The sequence below is a fragment of the Nelumbo lutea genome, chromosome 6 (genome assembly GCF_056320005.1).
Source record: "Nelumbo lutea isolate HS-2025 chromosome 6, American lotus-T2T, whole genome shotgun sequence".
NCBI classification, from domain to species: domain Eukaryota; kingdom Viridiplantae; phylum Streptophyta; class Magnoliopsida; order Proteales; family Nelumbonaceae; genus Nelumbo; species Nelumbo lutea.
Genome location: NC_142689.1, coordinates 17,163,038 through 17,178,783, shown reverse-complemented (window position 1 = coordinate 17,178,783; position 15,746 = coordinate 17,163,038). Strand labels below are relative to the sequence as shown.

General features: G+C 41.7%; 1 protein-coding gene, 1 long non-coding RNA gene and 1 pseudogene across 3 annotated transcripts in view; all 3 read right to left on the bottom strand.

Moving 5' to 3' along the window:
• Positions 1–2,112: 2,112 nt before the first annotated feature.
• On the bottom strand, positions 2,113–4,527 carry LOC148847636 (syntaxin-125 pseudogene; annotated as a pseudogene). Its single transcript, XR_016101476.1, has one exon. The product of XR_016101476.1 is annotated as a syntaxin-125 pseudogene (transcript).
• A 7,028-nt stretch (positions 4,528–11,555) lies between these two features.
• LOC148847635 (uncharacterized) lies at positions 11,556–13,226 on the bottom strand. The gene is made up of 2 exons (XR_016100608.1): positions 11,843–13,226; positions 11,556–11,739 (listed from the first exon to the last, which is right to left on the bottom strand). It is a non-coding gene; the product is annotated as an uncharacterized LOC148847635 (long non-coding RNA).
• A 746-nt stretch (positions 13,227–13,972) lies between these two features.
• The window catches only part of LOC148847634 (Tetratricopeptide repeat (TPR)-like superfamily protein), a 76,032-nt gene continuing 74,258 nt past the window's right edge, over positions 13,973–15,746 (bottom strand). Inside the window, exons 27-28 of the mRNA XM_088949160.1 lie at positions 14,858–14,979; positions 13,973–14,752 (exon numbers count right to left, since the gene is read on the bottom strand). Of these exons, the coding sequence (XP_088805286.1) occupies positions 14,197–14,752; positions 14,858–14,979 (678 nt within the window). The 3' untranslated portion in view covers positions 13,973–14,196. The remainder of the gene's footprint in view (positions 14,753–14,857; positions 14,980–15,746) is intronic.

The window sequence follows — 15,746 nt, the reverse complement described above, 5'->3', positions numbered from 1 at the left end:
GGCACAGCATGATCATGCGGGCCGTGTCAGGCTGGGGATTTCATGTCCATCAACCAGCACGACACAACACGATTGTATGTGTCATATCACCTGCAGCCCTGAAGCAGGCCGAGCGTGGCCCGCCCAAGAAACTAGTCGTTGGGGTACCCCTCCCAAGGCTCCCAATCTTGAGAAGACATGAAAATCCTCTTTCTGCCTTTCAGGATGGTTCTGTGCGGCACATTGGGAGAGAACGAAACAAGCTCACCCATGGAGTAGCTTCTACTACTAAATTCTTATCATCCATTGTACTTACTGACTTATTTTCTTCTCTTAGGCCCTGTTCCTTTACAGTAAATAAGTTTGAGAAAGTTGGTTAGTGGGTATCTTTTTTACTTTCGATCAACTTTATAATATTTTTTTAGCATTTACTAATGGATTCATTCCACGGTAAAATAAGCTCCACTTCACGGGTAAAACTTATCCATCTCTCAAGTGGATAAGTAATTTTGAGTAAATTTTATAAAGTAAAATAGGATAACTTTGCCCATTTTTATATTAGTTTTTTATCGATAAAAATATTATTCTATTACTTACCTGAAAATCTTAAAAATCAAAAGAAGACTGGATAAATTACAAAGTTGCAAGCAAACAAGAACTTAATGGCAATAAACGAGGTTTTAGTTTTAACCCATTCATCAAAGAAAGACCAAATAAGGTAAGTAATACAAGATTAAATAGAAAAGAAAGAACCTCTAGAAAGAAAGAAAACTCTGGATAAAGCACTATAGGTTCCACAAGTGGATGCTTTTCTATTTATAATCATTTGGCTTTGTTTGGTTGATTCTTCACAAGATTGTACAGCCCCTTAACTTCGTAAAAGTAAAAGCATTAAAGCATTAGTTAATGCCATCTAATCGGTACCATCAAGTTGCTTTTTTGCCTTTTTTTTTTTTTTTTAACCAGTTTTCTCTTTTTATGAGAAAATTACAAAACCTCGCTTGTATTTAGGGGTGTAAACAGTATTTGGAAAATCCAATTTCGAATTTGATATTTGATATAATCGAATCAAATTCGGATAATTCGAATATCCTATTCATATCAAATAGTTAATTGGATTCAAATTTGGGTATGACCTGATTCAATTCGATAAATATCTAAATTCGATCGATTATTTAATTTTTATATATAATATATAAAATATTTTATATAATTTATATACATAATAATTAAGTTATATAAATAATTTATATATTTTATATTTTATATTAATAAAATATTTATTTTATATATTTATTAATTATCTAAAATAATTAATTAACAAATTCAAACAAAATCGAATATTCAAATATTTAATCGGATTCAAATTCGGATATTAATTTTCAATATCCGTCGGATATTAAATTGAATTCGGTTATCGGATTCAGATTTGGATATTGCTTAACCTGATCGATCTGTTTACACCCCTACTTGTATTTTTCAACAATCCTTATAAATCTTTGTGTTTTGACCCTAACAAAAAAAATCTGAAAAAAGGGTAATAAATACCTCCCATGGATTAGTTTTCTAGATGAAAAACATTGATGTAATGCATTGATTTTTTAAAAATAACAGATTAGTTTTCCAACAAACTTTGTCCAAATGACTTTGAAATCTAGGAAACTAAGAAAGAGTAATTTGAACTTTTTTTTTGATAGATCAAGAGAACATGTCCCAAAGAATTAGAAAAAGAAATAAAACTTGGTACTCTAAGGATGAAGGCATTAGACATCACTCAAGTTAGCAAGCAAATCCGCAGCCAAGTTGCCTTCTCATACTCCATTTGATCCTCCTATCCTTTTATTTTTTTAAAAATTAGGAAAGTTCATTATTATTAACATCAAAACCCAAGAGAGGTTTATAGGATATTAAAAAAAACACAGTTTAGGTTTTTATAATTTTCCCTTTCATGGGCATTTTGGGAACCAGGTTGAGAGAGTGGAATATCAATATCTAAGTATCTACCACTTTGATGATATAAACAAGTTAGGTGGGCAGGTAGGAAACAGCCACCTGGGCCCACTTAAACCTCCGCCATTGGATTGGATATCCAAGACAAGAAAATTGAATGTTGACCAACTCCAAAGAATTCCCTTTTAAGATGATAAGTCCACGTCCTTTTCTGCCCATTTCACCATTAAAAATACATCCAAATTTTGGCTCCACTGATCATCCTCATTCTAAAAATAAAGATAATAATAATAATAACAGCAAGGAAAAAAAATCTGAGAAAATCATCAGATTACATACATCGACGCATCAAGCAACCCAAATAAAAGTAAAAAACAAAAAAAAAAAAGGTAAAATAAAAGTAGATTCAGATCAGAGAACTCACTGCTGTGGGGGTGATGGCGGTGTTGGCGTTGATGGTGCTGAAGTTACCGGGGATGCCGGTGAACCACCGCCTGAGCTGCCCCCCCAATTCCAAGGTTTGAGTGACAGAATAATTATGAGGGCGATGATGAGCAGGAGGGTGATCCCAAAGCAAGTCCATTTCCTAGTATTCTTCTGAAGCTTCCTGGCTGTAACAAGCTTCTCGGTTCCTCCCCTGATGAAGGAATTCGCCCGGGCCACTTGGCTCTCGATGTCGTCCAGCTGCTCTCCCTGTGTCTGCACCAGCACCGCCATGTCCAAGAACACCTGATGCAGCTCCCTCAAGTTCTTCTCTATCTCCTTCACCGCGTCGTGCCTCTCCTGTATCTCCGACACGATGTCCATCACTGTCCCTCTCCCTTGCTCCTGTATCACCTTCTGGAACAAGTTCTCGCTCTGCCCCGTTGATATCAAAGCATCCACCGTCCGGTCATCGGGCTTCTCCCCCGTTACCGTGAAGTACCTCCGTTCCACGGTCTCTTTGTACTCCGTCGAGATTCTCTCCCTCAGCGTGTTGAAGCTCTCCATTTGGTCCTTGAGCTTCTTCCTCAGCCCGCTGACCACGGACGTCCGCGTTCGGTCCGAGGAGCTGCCCGGTCCGCAGCCGGGGATGCTGCGGTTAGCGGCATTGGCGCGTTCCAGTGCCTCGAGGCGGACCTTGATCATCTTGGCCTTCTTGAGCGCGAGGGCGACGTCGGCATCCATCCGGGCTCGGAGGTCCTTGATTGACCTGGCGTTGTGGAGGGTCTTGCTCTCTTCATGGGAATCTTGGAGACGCTGGTGGAGCCTCTCTTCCTCTTTGAGTTCGTCTTTGATCCCCTCCACGTCCTCGAAGAACTTGTCGAGGTTCACTCCCACGGTTCCCATCTGCACAGCTCCACCACCGCCGCCTCCGCCGGAGTACGGCGGTTCATGATCTACGTCGTTGCTTCTGAATCGGGAGAAGGAGCCTGAGAATAGATCGTTCATCTTCTCTCTCTAGCTACCGAAATCGACAAGAGATCAGATCTATCCCGCGGGTACCAATACTAAACTATGGAAGATGAAAACTTTCGTCTTCCTGTGCAACAACTGAGAGAGGTGGGTAGCTGGGCTGCTTGCAGAAATTGGCTTAAACAGAAAAAGAAAGTGTTTGAGGTGGGGGTCGTTGAAACCGCGGGCTTTGTTGATTGGTCTGGTGGTGGCGCGGCCTGACTGCTGCGACTTGTCAAACAAATCCCACTCCAAGCCTCCTCATCTTTAGAATATTCAATAAAATGACTGAATCGATGAATTTCTCTTTCCTCTGTTCTTCTTGAACAGCTACAGAGGATATAGAATAGAAGGATGGATGGATCATGGAATGGAAAAAGACCAGGCTCAGCCTCCTCAGGTCAACTGCTTGAATCAGCTTATCAGCCGTGAAAGAGAAGTCAGAACTTTTCTGGGTGACCCTTAAAATTGAATATTTTAATTCGTATATACACACAATAATAGAATAGAACCAGAGGATATCTTCCTCTCGGAGGCTTACGTGGTGGCAATCTATGTAGGACCACGTCCACGTGTCTAAACCATTGGCTTATGCCAGTTTAAGAGGACTATTTGGATTGCGCAGGTGGGCAGAGTAGAGGAGTCGTTGTACTCTCACCGTGCAGAGAAAGTTTAAGATTTTATCTATCTATCATCTATGGGAGCGGCATGGGAAAGTGTCGGGGAAGGAACGAGGAAATTGGGGAGGAGAGAGAGAGAGAGAGAAGACGTAGTCTTAGGGCACTAACAAAACGCGTTATGACTACTTATGTCTGAGAATTGAGATAGATAGTGTTTCGTCTTCCAAAAGTAATTTCTAGCGTAGGCGAACCCAACCCAAATACCAGTTCCACGAGGTCAGGTTAGAAATAATATGGACTTGGACGGAGGGAGGAAGTAGATGAAGGGAGAGATGCAGCTTATACAGCTTTTAGTTTTAGGTCAGATTAGGATGGGATTCACAGTGGTTTGTGTATTTTGCTTATTTTTTACCAAGCTCTGACCTCTAGGAAGTTAAAAAATTTTCACATGTCAGGGGTGTTTGGTAAGATCACCAAAGACCCTTCACCCCCTCTCATTGACCATAGTCAATAACTTTTAAAACTTTGCTTTTGTCAAAAATGTCCTTCACCACCTCATGCTGAGGGCAGTCGGATTGCGCCGCATGAGGGAGCTCCAGCATTCTCTAAGTCACCGACCGCCTAGTAGGCAGTTCGCTACCTGGCAGTTCGCCCCGCCGACTGACGCAGGCGCCCCTCTGACAACCCGGCCCAGGCGCTGACCTGGCCGCCTGACACAAGCGCCAGCCTGACGACCTCGAGGAGTTCACCACCGTACCCCGGTTCTGACAGGATACGACGAGTCTTACCGTTTGGAGGCTTTTCACCCACCTAACCTGCGAGGACTCCGGTATATGAAGACCTCACCCCCCAAAGGGGAGGGGGAGGAAAAAAGGGAAGTAACCCCTGCTCTCTAGCTCTCTCATATTATCTTCAAAGCTCTCTACAATAAGAGTGCTAACTTAAGCGTCGGAGAGCCCCCACCGGGAAAATACCCCCGGGACCTCTAATTCAATTCTCGCAGGTCCCTCAGTTCCCGTAGCCTACAAAGGAAAGAAGACCACCTCATGCTGAGGGCAGTCGGATTGCGCCGCATCAGGGAGCTCCAGCATTCTCTAAGTCACTGACCGCCTAGTAGGCAGTTCGCTACCTGGCAGTTCGCCACTAGGCAATTCGCCACCAGGCAGTTCGCCACCGAGCAGCTCGCCACCAGGCAGTTCACCACCAGGCAGTTCACCACCAAGTAGTTTGCCACCAGGCAGTTCGCCACTGAGCAGCTCACCACCGGGCAATTCGCCACCAGGCAGTTCGCCAGCAAGCAATTCTCCACCAGGCAGTTCGCCATCGGGCAGTTCGCCACCAAACAGTTCGCCACCAAGCAGTTCGCCACCAGGCAGTTCTCCACCGAGCAGTTCGCCAGTAGGTAGTTCACCACCAAGTAGCTCATCACTAAGGCACGCCACCACCGAGTCAAATAACGAGGTACTTAGCCAAAAAATTTTACATCACAAAACATTGGTACGTGGCCGAAAACGGTTACATCAATTGGCACCGTCTGTGGGAACACGCTACAAAAAGCTAAGTTCTCATCCTACGAAAGCTAAATTCTCATTTGCCAAAACTAAATCCTCACTTTTTAGAAATTGAAGCTATCGCTTTATAGTTTACATTTTTTATGAACTCAGAGACTATGCAAGAAGCTAACGGACTAAGTAGCTCTACCAGCTTTACTTTCAATTCAGATAATGCCACATCAGTCCTCTCCGTAAGGTCCCCCCTACAAAGATGAGCTCTTCGTGGCTTCCGTGGGAGTTGGCGACCAACCGACTACATAGGCGCCCTTACTAGTCGAGCCTTCCAAGGCTCCCGTGTGAGCTGGCAACCTAAAGTTAGTAGTGTTGCCCCCGAAGGTCGAGCCCCTAGTAGCTTCTTGTAGGAGTAGGTGACCGGCATTACGAAGCTGATGCAGGTCAAGCCTACAGGCCACACTACTACTTAAGACCCGGTCGCCTCTCCGGCACGGGCAAAGTTAGAAAAGAGTAGACCACTGGTCACTCCCAAAGCCTACGGGCCACATTACTACTAAAGACCCGGTCGCCTCTCCGGCACGGGCAAAAGTCAAAGAAGAGTAGACTACGAGTCGCTCCCAAAGCCTACGGGCCACACTTGTAATTGGATCAGCACTTACTAGCTCATCGACTTACGGGCCAAAAGAAATCTACTCCCTTCGTTGAGTTACTATCAGCTCGGGAGTGGGGGGCTATTGATGAGGGCAGATTTGGCCCTCCAATGAAATTATGACACATGGCACCTCGTGACAACTAGGAAAACACCCAACCAACAAACTTACGAAGTTGGTAACCCACTCGGGCACCAGTCTGGCTGGCCTGGTGCGACCTGTGCGCGGCCTGACGTGCGCCTGCGCGACCTGCACGCGGCACACGCGACCTGCGTGGTGCGTGCGCAACACGCGCGACCTGCGCGGTGTGCGCGCGGCCTGTGCGAACTGTGCACGACCTGCACGAACTACACACGGCCTGCGCGAACTGCGTGTGGCATGCGGCCTGCGCGACCTACCCGACCTGGACCAGCCTAGCGCATGATCCGGCTAAGCCGCCCATAAGGCACCCACCGACAAACCTGGCTAGACACTGACCCGCCGACTGACACAGGCACCAGCTTGACGACCTGGTCTAGACACTGACCCGCCAACTGACACAGGCGCCGACCTGACGACCTGGCCTAGACACTGACCCGCCGACTGACACAGGCGCCCCTCTGACAACCCGGCCCAGGCGCCGACCTGGCCGCCTAACACAAGTGCCAGCCTGACGACCTCGAGGAGTTCACCACCATACCCCGGTTCTGAGAGGATGCGACGAGTCTTACCGTTTGGAGGCTTTTCACCCACCTAACCCGCGAGGACTCTGGTATATGAAGACTTCACCCCCCAAAGGGGAAGGGGAGGAAAAAAGGGAAGTAACCCCTGCTCTCTAGCTCTCTCATATTATCTTCAAAGCTCTCTACAATAAGAGTGCTAACTTAAGCGTCGGAGAGCCCCCACCGGGAAAATACCCCCGGGACCTCTGATTCAGTTCTCGCAGGTCCCTCAACTCCCACAGCCTACAAAGTAAAGAAGACCACCTCATTCTGAGGGCAGTCGGATTGCGCCGCATGAGGGAGCTCCAGCATTCTCTAAGTCACCGGCCGCCTAGTAGGCAGTTCGCTACCAGGCAGTTCGCCACTAGGCAATTCGCCACCAGGCAGTTCGCCACCAAGCAGCTCATCACCGGGCAGTTCACCACCGAGCAGCTCGCCACTGGGCAGTTCGCCACCAGGCAGTTCCCAGCAAGCAGTTCGCCACCGGGCAGTTCGCCACCAGGCAGTTCGCCACCAAGCAGCTCATCACCGGGCAGTTCGCCACTAGGCAATTCGCCACCAGGCAGTTCGCCACCAAGCAGCTCATCACCGGGCAGTTCACCACCGAGCAGCTCGCCACTGGGCAGTTCGCCACCAGGCAGTTCGCCAGCAAGCAGTTCGCCACCGGGCAGTTCGCCACCAGGCAGTTCGCCACCAAGCAGTTCGCCACTAGACAGTTCACCACCGGGCAGTTCGCCACCAGGCAGTTCGCCCCCAGGCAGTTCTCCACCGAGCAGTTCGCCAGTAGGCAGTTCACCACCAAGTAGCTCATCACTAAGGCACGCCACCACCGGGTCAAATAACGAGGTACTTAGCCAAAAAATTTTACATCACAAAACATTGGTACGTGGCCGAAAACGGTTACATCACTAGGTGACTGGATTTTGATAGGATGCAACTTCGGTTGGTCCCACCAACCCAAACCCAGCACAAACCTAAACCTAATTAAGGTAGTTCCAGACTATCTAGTGACCCAAGCTAGAAGGTGGAATGACCCGGTTGGGTTGGGTTTTGGGTCATCTATTTTCAAACCAATGCTATCAAATTGGTATTGACCTAGACAGTTGAACCATTCAAATCATTTAAATCAGACCGTTCAATCCGTATTTTTGATAAAAAAAAAACATTGATTCAGGGTGTTTCGTTCCGTGGGCGTTTATTCAATAAATGCTGCCACATAGGTGCCACTTCAATAGGTTCTCTCTCTTGTTCTTTTATACGTATTGAGAATAACAAAAATGGACTTCGATTTTTGTGCATGCCTAACATTTGGGGAAATTATTTTTTAAAGCTTCCACAAACGGTCAAACATTTTTTCCACTATTACACTGATGTGGAGCCTAGTGGCGCCTAATTGTCATTATTACTTTTCTCGGTTTTACAAATAAATAAAATACAAACGTTGAATAAACCACAATGACACTTAATGGTGCCTAGTTGTCACCGTTATGCAGACCTAAACGATTGAACCATTGAACCATCTGACATTCTGACCCATGGATTAACCCTAATGTTTCAGGTTAGGGTCAATGATCCGAAAGTGCTGATCCAACCCAACCTGATTGGGAGGTTTATTCGAGGCTACAATTCATTGAACCAAGGGTTAAGTAAGTTTGGCCTGGGTTGAGAGAGACTTATGACCCAGCTGAGAGCCTACTGGGTTGCTGGTGCTAACTGGCCCACAGACATATATATATATATATATATATATATATATATATATATATATATATATATATATATATATATATATATATATATATATATATATATATTGTAACTTGCATAGAACTAATTATTTAGTTTAGATGTAAATTATGTAAGATAATATCTAATTAGAAGAATGATGTAAGTAAAACCTTCTAATGTCATTCAATTTAAACAATTGCAAGATAGATATGTCATTATCCTCTCTGCAAGTTGAAGCCAGCCTGGGCCCTTCAGTACTGGGCACAAACCCATTGTGGGTTTACAGGGTGTTGAGTTGAATTAGGATCATCCAGCCCAACCTGATGTCAACAATCCTTCATGGCACATAGGGAGTGCCCTCAGAAAAATCTGATGGTTTTCCATAAGAAATCTAAATTATTTGTTAATTAGGTCTCTCTCTCCATTAATATCATAACATTTTCAGGCTGTATGGATATTTTTTTCAGGTTGAAATATTGATAATAATAATAATATTTGAAATATCCCAGTGAAAGTATTCCATTCTACAACAAAACAAACTTGGCCTTTTTAAAAATATATCGGTTATTCCAAAACCTCCCCTTCACTCTTTTTTTTTTTTTCATTATACTTTTACCCTGGCTTTTAAAACTTCCCGTCACCCCTGTTAGAGATTGTTTTTGTTATCTAAAACTTACCTTCTCTTGTGTCACCATTATTGACAATTAACATATGCTGTCTAGTTAGGTCATTCATTATTTTTAATGATAAAATTAACCTTGATCCTCTATTATAAATTATTAAAAAACAGATTACAAATGTTCCTTTTTCTGAGCTCTTAAAACCAAAAGGTCCCACAATCATTTAGATGAAGAGATACCGAACTCAGAATGAGGAATAGTATACTAAATTTACAAAATATATAGTTAATCTCTATAAGTGAGGTTTCTGGAGGTTTTGAAAAGTCAGGATAAATTTAAGAGAAGGGTTCGACTATAATATCAAAAAGTTATGATATCTAAAAAACTTGTAACCAATCAATCAGTATTATAAATATGTTAACCAATTGATGGTGTTTATCAAAATTCATGGGTGGATTTTGATTGGTCAAAATTCTTCTGGTATCATATCAAACATTGCACTGCTTCTGTTGTGAGAACACTCCCAAAAGGATTAAAAGAAAAATGAAGGAAACAAAACCAAGAGGAAAATTTAGGCCTGACCGGCAACTCAAGGGTGGGCCATGGAAGGTGGACCTTGTGAATTCTGATGTAAGACCATCTAGAAGAAAGAAAAATTAATATTGTTGAATAAACTGGAGAATCTCCAACTATAGAAACCTACCTAACTTAATAGAAGCCTACCAACAATTCCGGGAAATTGTTTGTCAAAATTCTAACACAAAATACGAGCCTGATCAAATTCTTTCATTTATCCTTAAGTAATCCTTCATTTTGTTCGTAAATAAACAGGTTCCTTTAACCTTGTTTCAGTTCAAACTTCTTCAGAATTTTCTGGAAGAAAAATAAACCATGTAAGAAACTTATAATTAAATTAAGAATCAGATAAGAAAATAGAGCACCTCCGAGCACCTTCCTGCTTCCACATAGAGGTGCAAATGGACCGGATCATGATCACATTCGAATTTGTATCCAATCCTATTTTATCGGATCTGGATATCCCCTAATAATAGGACCCAATTAAAATTGGGATCAAATTAATATGCTTGTATTTTTTTTCTTTTTCTTTATATAGGTTATGTTTTCCCTTTTAATAATTTGTTAAAAGTTTACAAAAAATTAAATTGGATTGGATATATCCAACATTGTTAATGGATTTGAATTCAAATTGACCTTTGTGAGATCGATCAGATTAATTAGATTCATATATACCCAATTCGAATCTGATCCGATCCATTTACTTTCCTACTTTTACTGATTCACATATAAAAGAGAAAACAAGAATGATGGACAATTCTCAACTTTGAACCCACAACTCCCAGAATACATTCACCCTTTTCCCAATTAGAGTTCTATTTTCTTGGTTTGTTCAAACAGGAATCCTTCTTCAGCCACACGAAGGTCAAGGAGCCCTTACGGATCACAAGTCACAACCTAATCTGTAACCTTTGGGACTCTAGTATTGCCACTGAGCCACCTTGGTGCAACAACCATTGGCACTTGACAAAGCTCTTCTAATGACCTCTCATCAGATCAGATTAACCCTGACATGGATACCAAATCTAAGAAGCTGGAAACCAAAGGAACTACACGGACGTCACAGTGATCGCCCCATTGGCATTTCATGTAGTTTATAGTTATTAATTGTCTTTCCTGAAACTTCCATATAGAACAAACTAGAAAAGAAATATTAGAATTAGTTTAGTGACTTGTATGAATTGTTTAATCTATTTAGAAATCTTAAGGTTATTACGAAAAAGTTGTCATTCTAATAATTTATTCCATTGATATGCTGTTGAGGATAAGAATCCTAAAGAATCTTGTCAAAGAAACATCGACTTACATACGTAGGTGAAGATTGAAGACAGTCCACTTGATCTTGATCCTTTCTAGTTTGTAATCATCTTAATTGTATATAAATAAATATAGAAAAGCTGTGATGGGTAAAGAAGATTAAATGGTTGGTCTGTTATTTTGTTTATAATAACAATGAAATGGTACGTGGCGTAGGTTTTATTTAGAAAATTTGACAATACTTAAATGGATAGGATTAGTTGAAACCTTGGTTACATCAGTTGATGGATATAGATTGACTATGGATATATCCATGGACCATTTTATTAGGGCATGGACATATCCACCACTATCAGCAAGCATTAATGGGTGTGCAAAACAGCCACCCAGGCCACTGAAACTTGGCCAAACGTCTTATGATATTGGATGCCTTGATATAGAAATGTAGACGGTGGCAAGTCACCCAGGCTATCAAAGCGATGTATTGATGTGGCCTTACCTTGATTTTTATTTTTTAAATGCAATGGCTAAATTCATTAAGAATGCTAGGAATCTCAAATACAATTCATGAGAGTACAATCAGCAAATAAAGGAGAATCCAATACAGATTACAACAAATCCTGAGCACCAGGAGAAATTCTTATAAACACTCTGCAAACGATGGAAACACCAAAGAAGAACCGACCTCCAACAGAGTAAAACTCCACAAGAAGCTCCTGAAAATGGGGATACACAGAAAAATTGCCAAAGTCACCCCTTCTATGGAAATCGCAACTAAAACTTCATATTTGAAAAGAACAGAGCCAACCATTGTCTCACCCAGGCTTGGACGTAACAATTATCTTGCAAAAGTAAACTCCTTCCAAGGAAAACCGTCCTTAGGCATGAGGCAAGAAACATACCACGTCCCCAGTAAAAGAAGATGGTCCAAAAAAAGTGCCAAAAAACAGTTCCTCCAATAACTGAAATGCTGGACAGTGCCAGAGACTGAACGGAAACGATTGGGCTGCACCTGAAAAAAAAAACGACAGAACAAAGAATAATCCTCCTCCTCACCGAAGAACAACTCAGTGGAATACACCACACCAGAAAGCATCCCAAGTAGAGGATACTCCCAAACATAATGTCGACAGTAAAGCATCCACAAATTTCTTTCTAGAACAGATGTCACCATTCAGAGTGATTTTAGTAACAACAACCTTCATGAAAATAAAACCAATGAAGAACAAATCGAAGAGGATGAACCACTTCTCAGAACAAAGATCAAACCACCGTATGTAAATCCTACAGGGAGAAACCAAAGGAACAAGACAACAATCGACCAACAAAAGAAAACACAAAAAAAAAAAAAAAAAAAAAAAAAAAAAACAACAAAAAAAACACCCTATCTTTCAAAAACCTGTCCTAACAGAGGAAAAACTCGCATCAAGCGATGCAAGAGGGAAACTTGCATCAGGCAATGCAAGAGAGAGACCCCTCCCAGACAGGGAGGGGTTTTGAATTGACTGGAAAACTCTCTGTTGCACACAAACTCTCTGTCTCAGGAGACTCAGGGCCTCACCTTGAATTAGATGAAATGACATTTTGATGGGGTAATAGCAATAAACCTAAGGCCTTGATTGTCGGTTTTAGTCTTTTAGATGCATGAAGACTTGCTAAAGATATCTAGTTCAGTACCAAGTTCACTTGGAATCAGGATCAACTCTTCGCTTAGCACGGACCTTACAGCACATCTCACCGTGCATTGAAAATATCTCCTAGTAACATACAAATACAAGAGATATTCCTGATGCAAGGCTGAGACATATTATGATTATGAGGTTGGTATGAGGAATGCTCTGTAAGAAACAGATCTGAAATCTCTCTCGTGCCTGTTTTCCCATAACTGTCTCTATTGACTTGGCATAACTAACTAATATACTTTCTGATGCAAGATGTTTCCGTTCTAATCGTGTCTTCACCTTTCATGCGACACCCGAAGAACGTACGGAAGAGTAGAACAACCATAAAATAGGGTTAAACTTTCATGGAGAAAAATAACTGAGATCTCATTCTAAACATTCTCTTCGTTACAGACTATCAGGAGAATCAGACATCTAAGAGAGGAACCTCAGAACTCTCACCGCCTTACACGCGTGGAGGGACACAACTTCCTTTTCCTTCAAAGCAAACACGGCCTTAGGGTTCTGCAACTCTTCAGAGCAGGATCCATCGCCCCACATTCATCGTTGTTAAAATCAGTCCATCACTTGGATGGTTGAGATTAATAATTCACTGATAATAGCTTTAGATGTTTGAGTTGATACGGTACATGATTTAGATGTTTGAGTTGATACGGTACATCATTTGGATGGATGAGATTAATAGACTGCTATTAGATCATTTTTTATGTTATGGATGGCAAAGATATTTCAGTGCTCTCATATTGATACATAAAGATGGTGAAGGGGTAGGGGGGGTGATAGAGAAATCTGTGAGAGAGAGAGAGAGGTGCAACCACAAGACTCCCTTATCTTATCCTTTCTTTTTCTTCCCCTTGCTCTTTCCTCTCTAATATGTGACTTGTATATTCTCCTAACCTAACCCAAAATTCCAATCTAATGGCTTGGACTTTGGATGCAATATACAATATAAATTGAGCTCACCCATTTTGACCCATCCAGCCCAGATGGTTGAACCATTCCCAGAACCGGAGGAATAAGTGGTTCCGTTTCCAGGTTGTTTTTTAAAACCTTGCTCTATATGGATAAGATCCAAGTAAAACCAACCTGGAAAGGGAACCACTTATTCCTCCGGTTCTGGGAGTGGTTCAACCATCTGGGCTGGATGGGTAAACGTTGAAAAAGCACAGATTTGTAAATTCCCCTCAAAACAAATACCAACTTGATCATCTGTTTTCTAAAATGGAATCAATAGACCATCTTCTGAAATTCTATACAAGTTGTAAGATGCTTATCAAATTGTGGGAAAACTTCATATTTATCATGATTAATTTTATTGTCCGAGAATACAGAAAGAATATGGACTTCAACCATCCTGTCTATATTGAACTCAACGTGGGTTGCTTGATTCTGTTAAAACAACAAAACCCACAACAATTTCCAACAAATATTACAATTTACAACATTGACATTAACTATTGCATTTAAGATATGCTGGTAAGATTGATGTATCTAAGGGGACTGTAGTACGGTAAGATAAAATGGACGTCCTGGACTTACCCCTGAGGATTGTTGTGAACCGTCTCCAAGTGCTTTATCCTCAGGAAATCGAAGATCCCAGTGTACTCTGTAGTTTGACAGATTGTATGTCCCAGGAGAGAAAACACAAATCTGTAGGGGAATTTCAGTAGTGGACATGGACTCAAGTTCAACACGAGTAGAGCTTGATGCACACCAAACAAATGGAGTTATGCCATCAGGTGATGATGCCTTGCTAATTAGGGAACTTGAGACATCAGATGTGATTTTAATGTCATTCACTAGAGATACATCACGCCACCCTGTTTCGTTTCCAGAAGAAACAGAATATTGAGATGCTGCAGCTACATCACTTAATCGAACAGTACTTGATGTAGCATCTGAGGTGTCAATCCGGACAGAGACAGCGGCATTTGATGAGTTGTGAATGGTCATTCGTAGTCTAATTTCACAAAAAGAGATGGAGAAGTCATGGTTTACAATCCTCGGCCCATCCATTAGAAACCATACAGGACTTGTGCTTGCAATGCTAGACCAAAAACGATAAACACACATCAAGAAGTATTAGTCAGCATGTAGGCTCAATTTAGAATTTGTAACCAAAACCAAAGTATTCATCAATACAAAGTCTTACCTGCAGAGGCATGCATAATGAGAAAACAGTTGTGTAGAATCTGACTGCCACCCAGGCTCATGATTCACACTATTTACTTGTGACTGGGAGATCAAGATGAAATCAACAGTAGTCTGATGCCCCTGAGTCAAGAAAATACAAAAATAAATAAATAAATAAAATACTAAAAAGAAATGGTACTAAGCATCATAATCAGCAAGCTTCGCTTTCTTAGCAATGATGACTGAAGCTTGGCTCAATTGGATAATCATGAACATCCCTTTCATATTTTATTTTTCTTTTCTTTTTTCCAAAGGATTCTATAGAAAAATCTGGCTAGAACTTCACTGCATTTTGTTCTCTCAGTGACCCATAGATATTTGGTGGATTTTAGTCATCATCAGGTCTTCAAGACAATTTATGCTGCAAGTAGAATGTCTCTATGCTCTTCTCTTATTCATACATATGCTACGTAGGTGAGCCATGTGAAAGGATGGTGTGGCTGAATTTAAAAATGTCTATCAGAGCATCAGATAAGGCAGGTTCAGGATTGGTAATGCGTTCTATGCATGAGCAACATCAGTGCTGTACCCTACCATATATCACAATTTTCCTTTAGAATACAAGCAATTAGGAAGGCATTTGGCAAGTCTTTTTGTGTGGTCATTCAGGCTTTTCAAAGTTTGGAAAACCAAAATTTGGTCTTTCTCTGTTTGGCAGTGAAAGATATGAAGCCAAAAAGACCTATGCACCCTAAAAAGCTCATGGGAGCCCAAAATGGCCAAAAATATATGAAGGTTCCTATCTTTCTGCACTTAAAATCTTTCATTTAAACAGCTCTGTGGATCATGGTAGACCAGGATACTTACCAAACCGTCTAGATCTTTAAACTCATTCACATGGTTTCAAA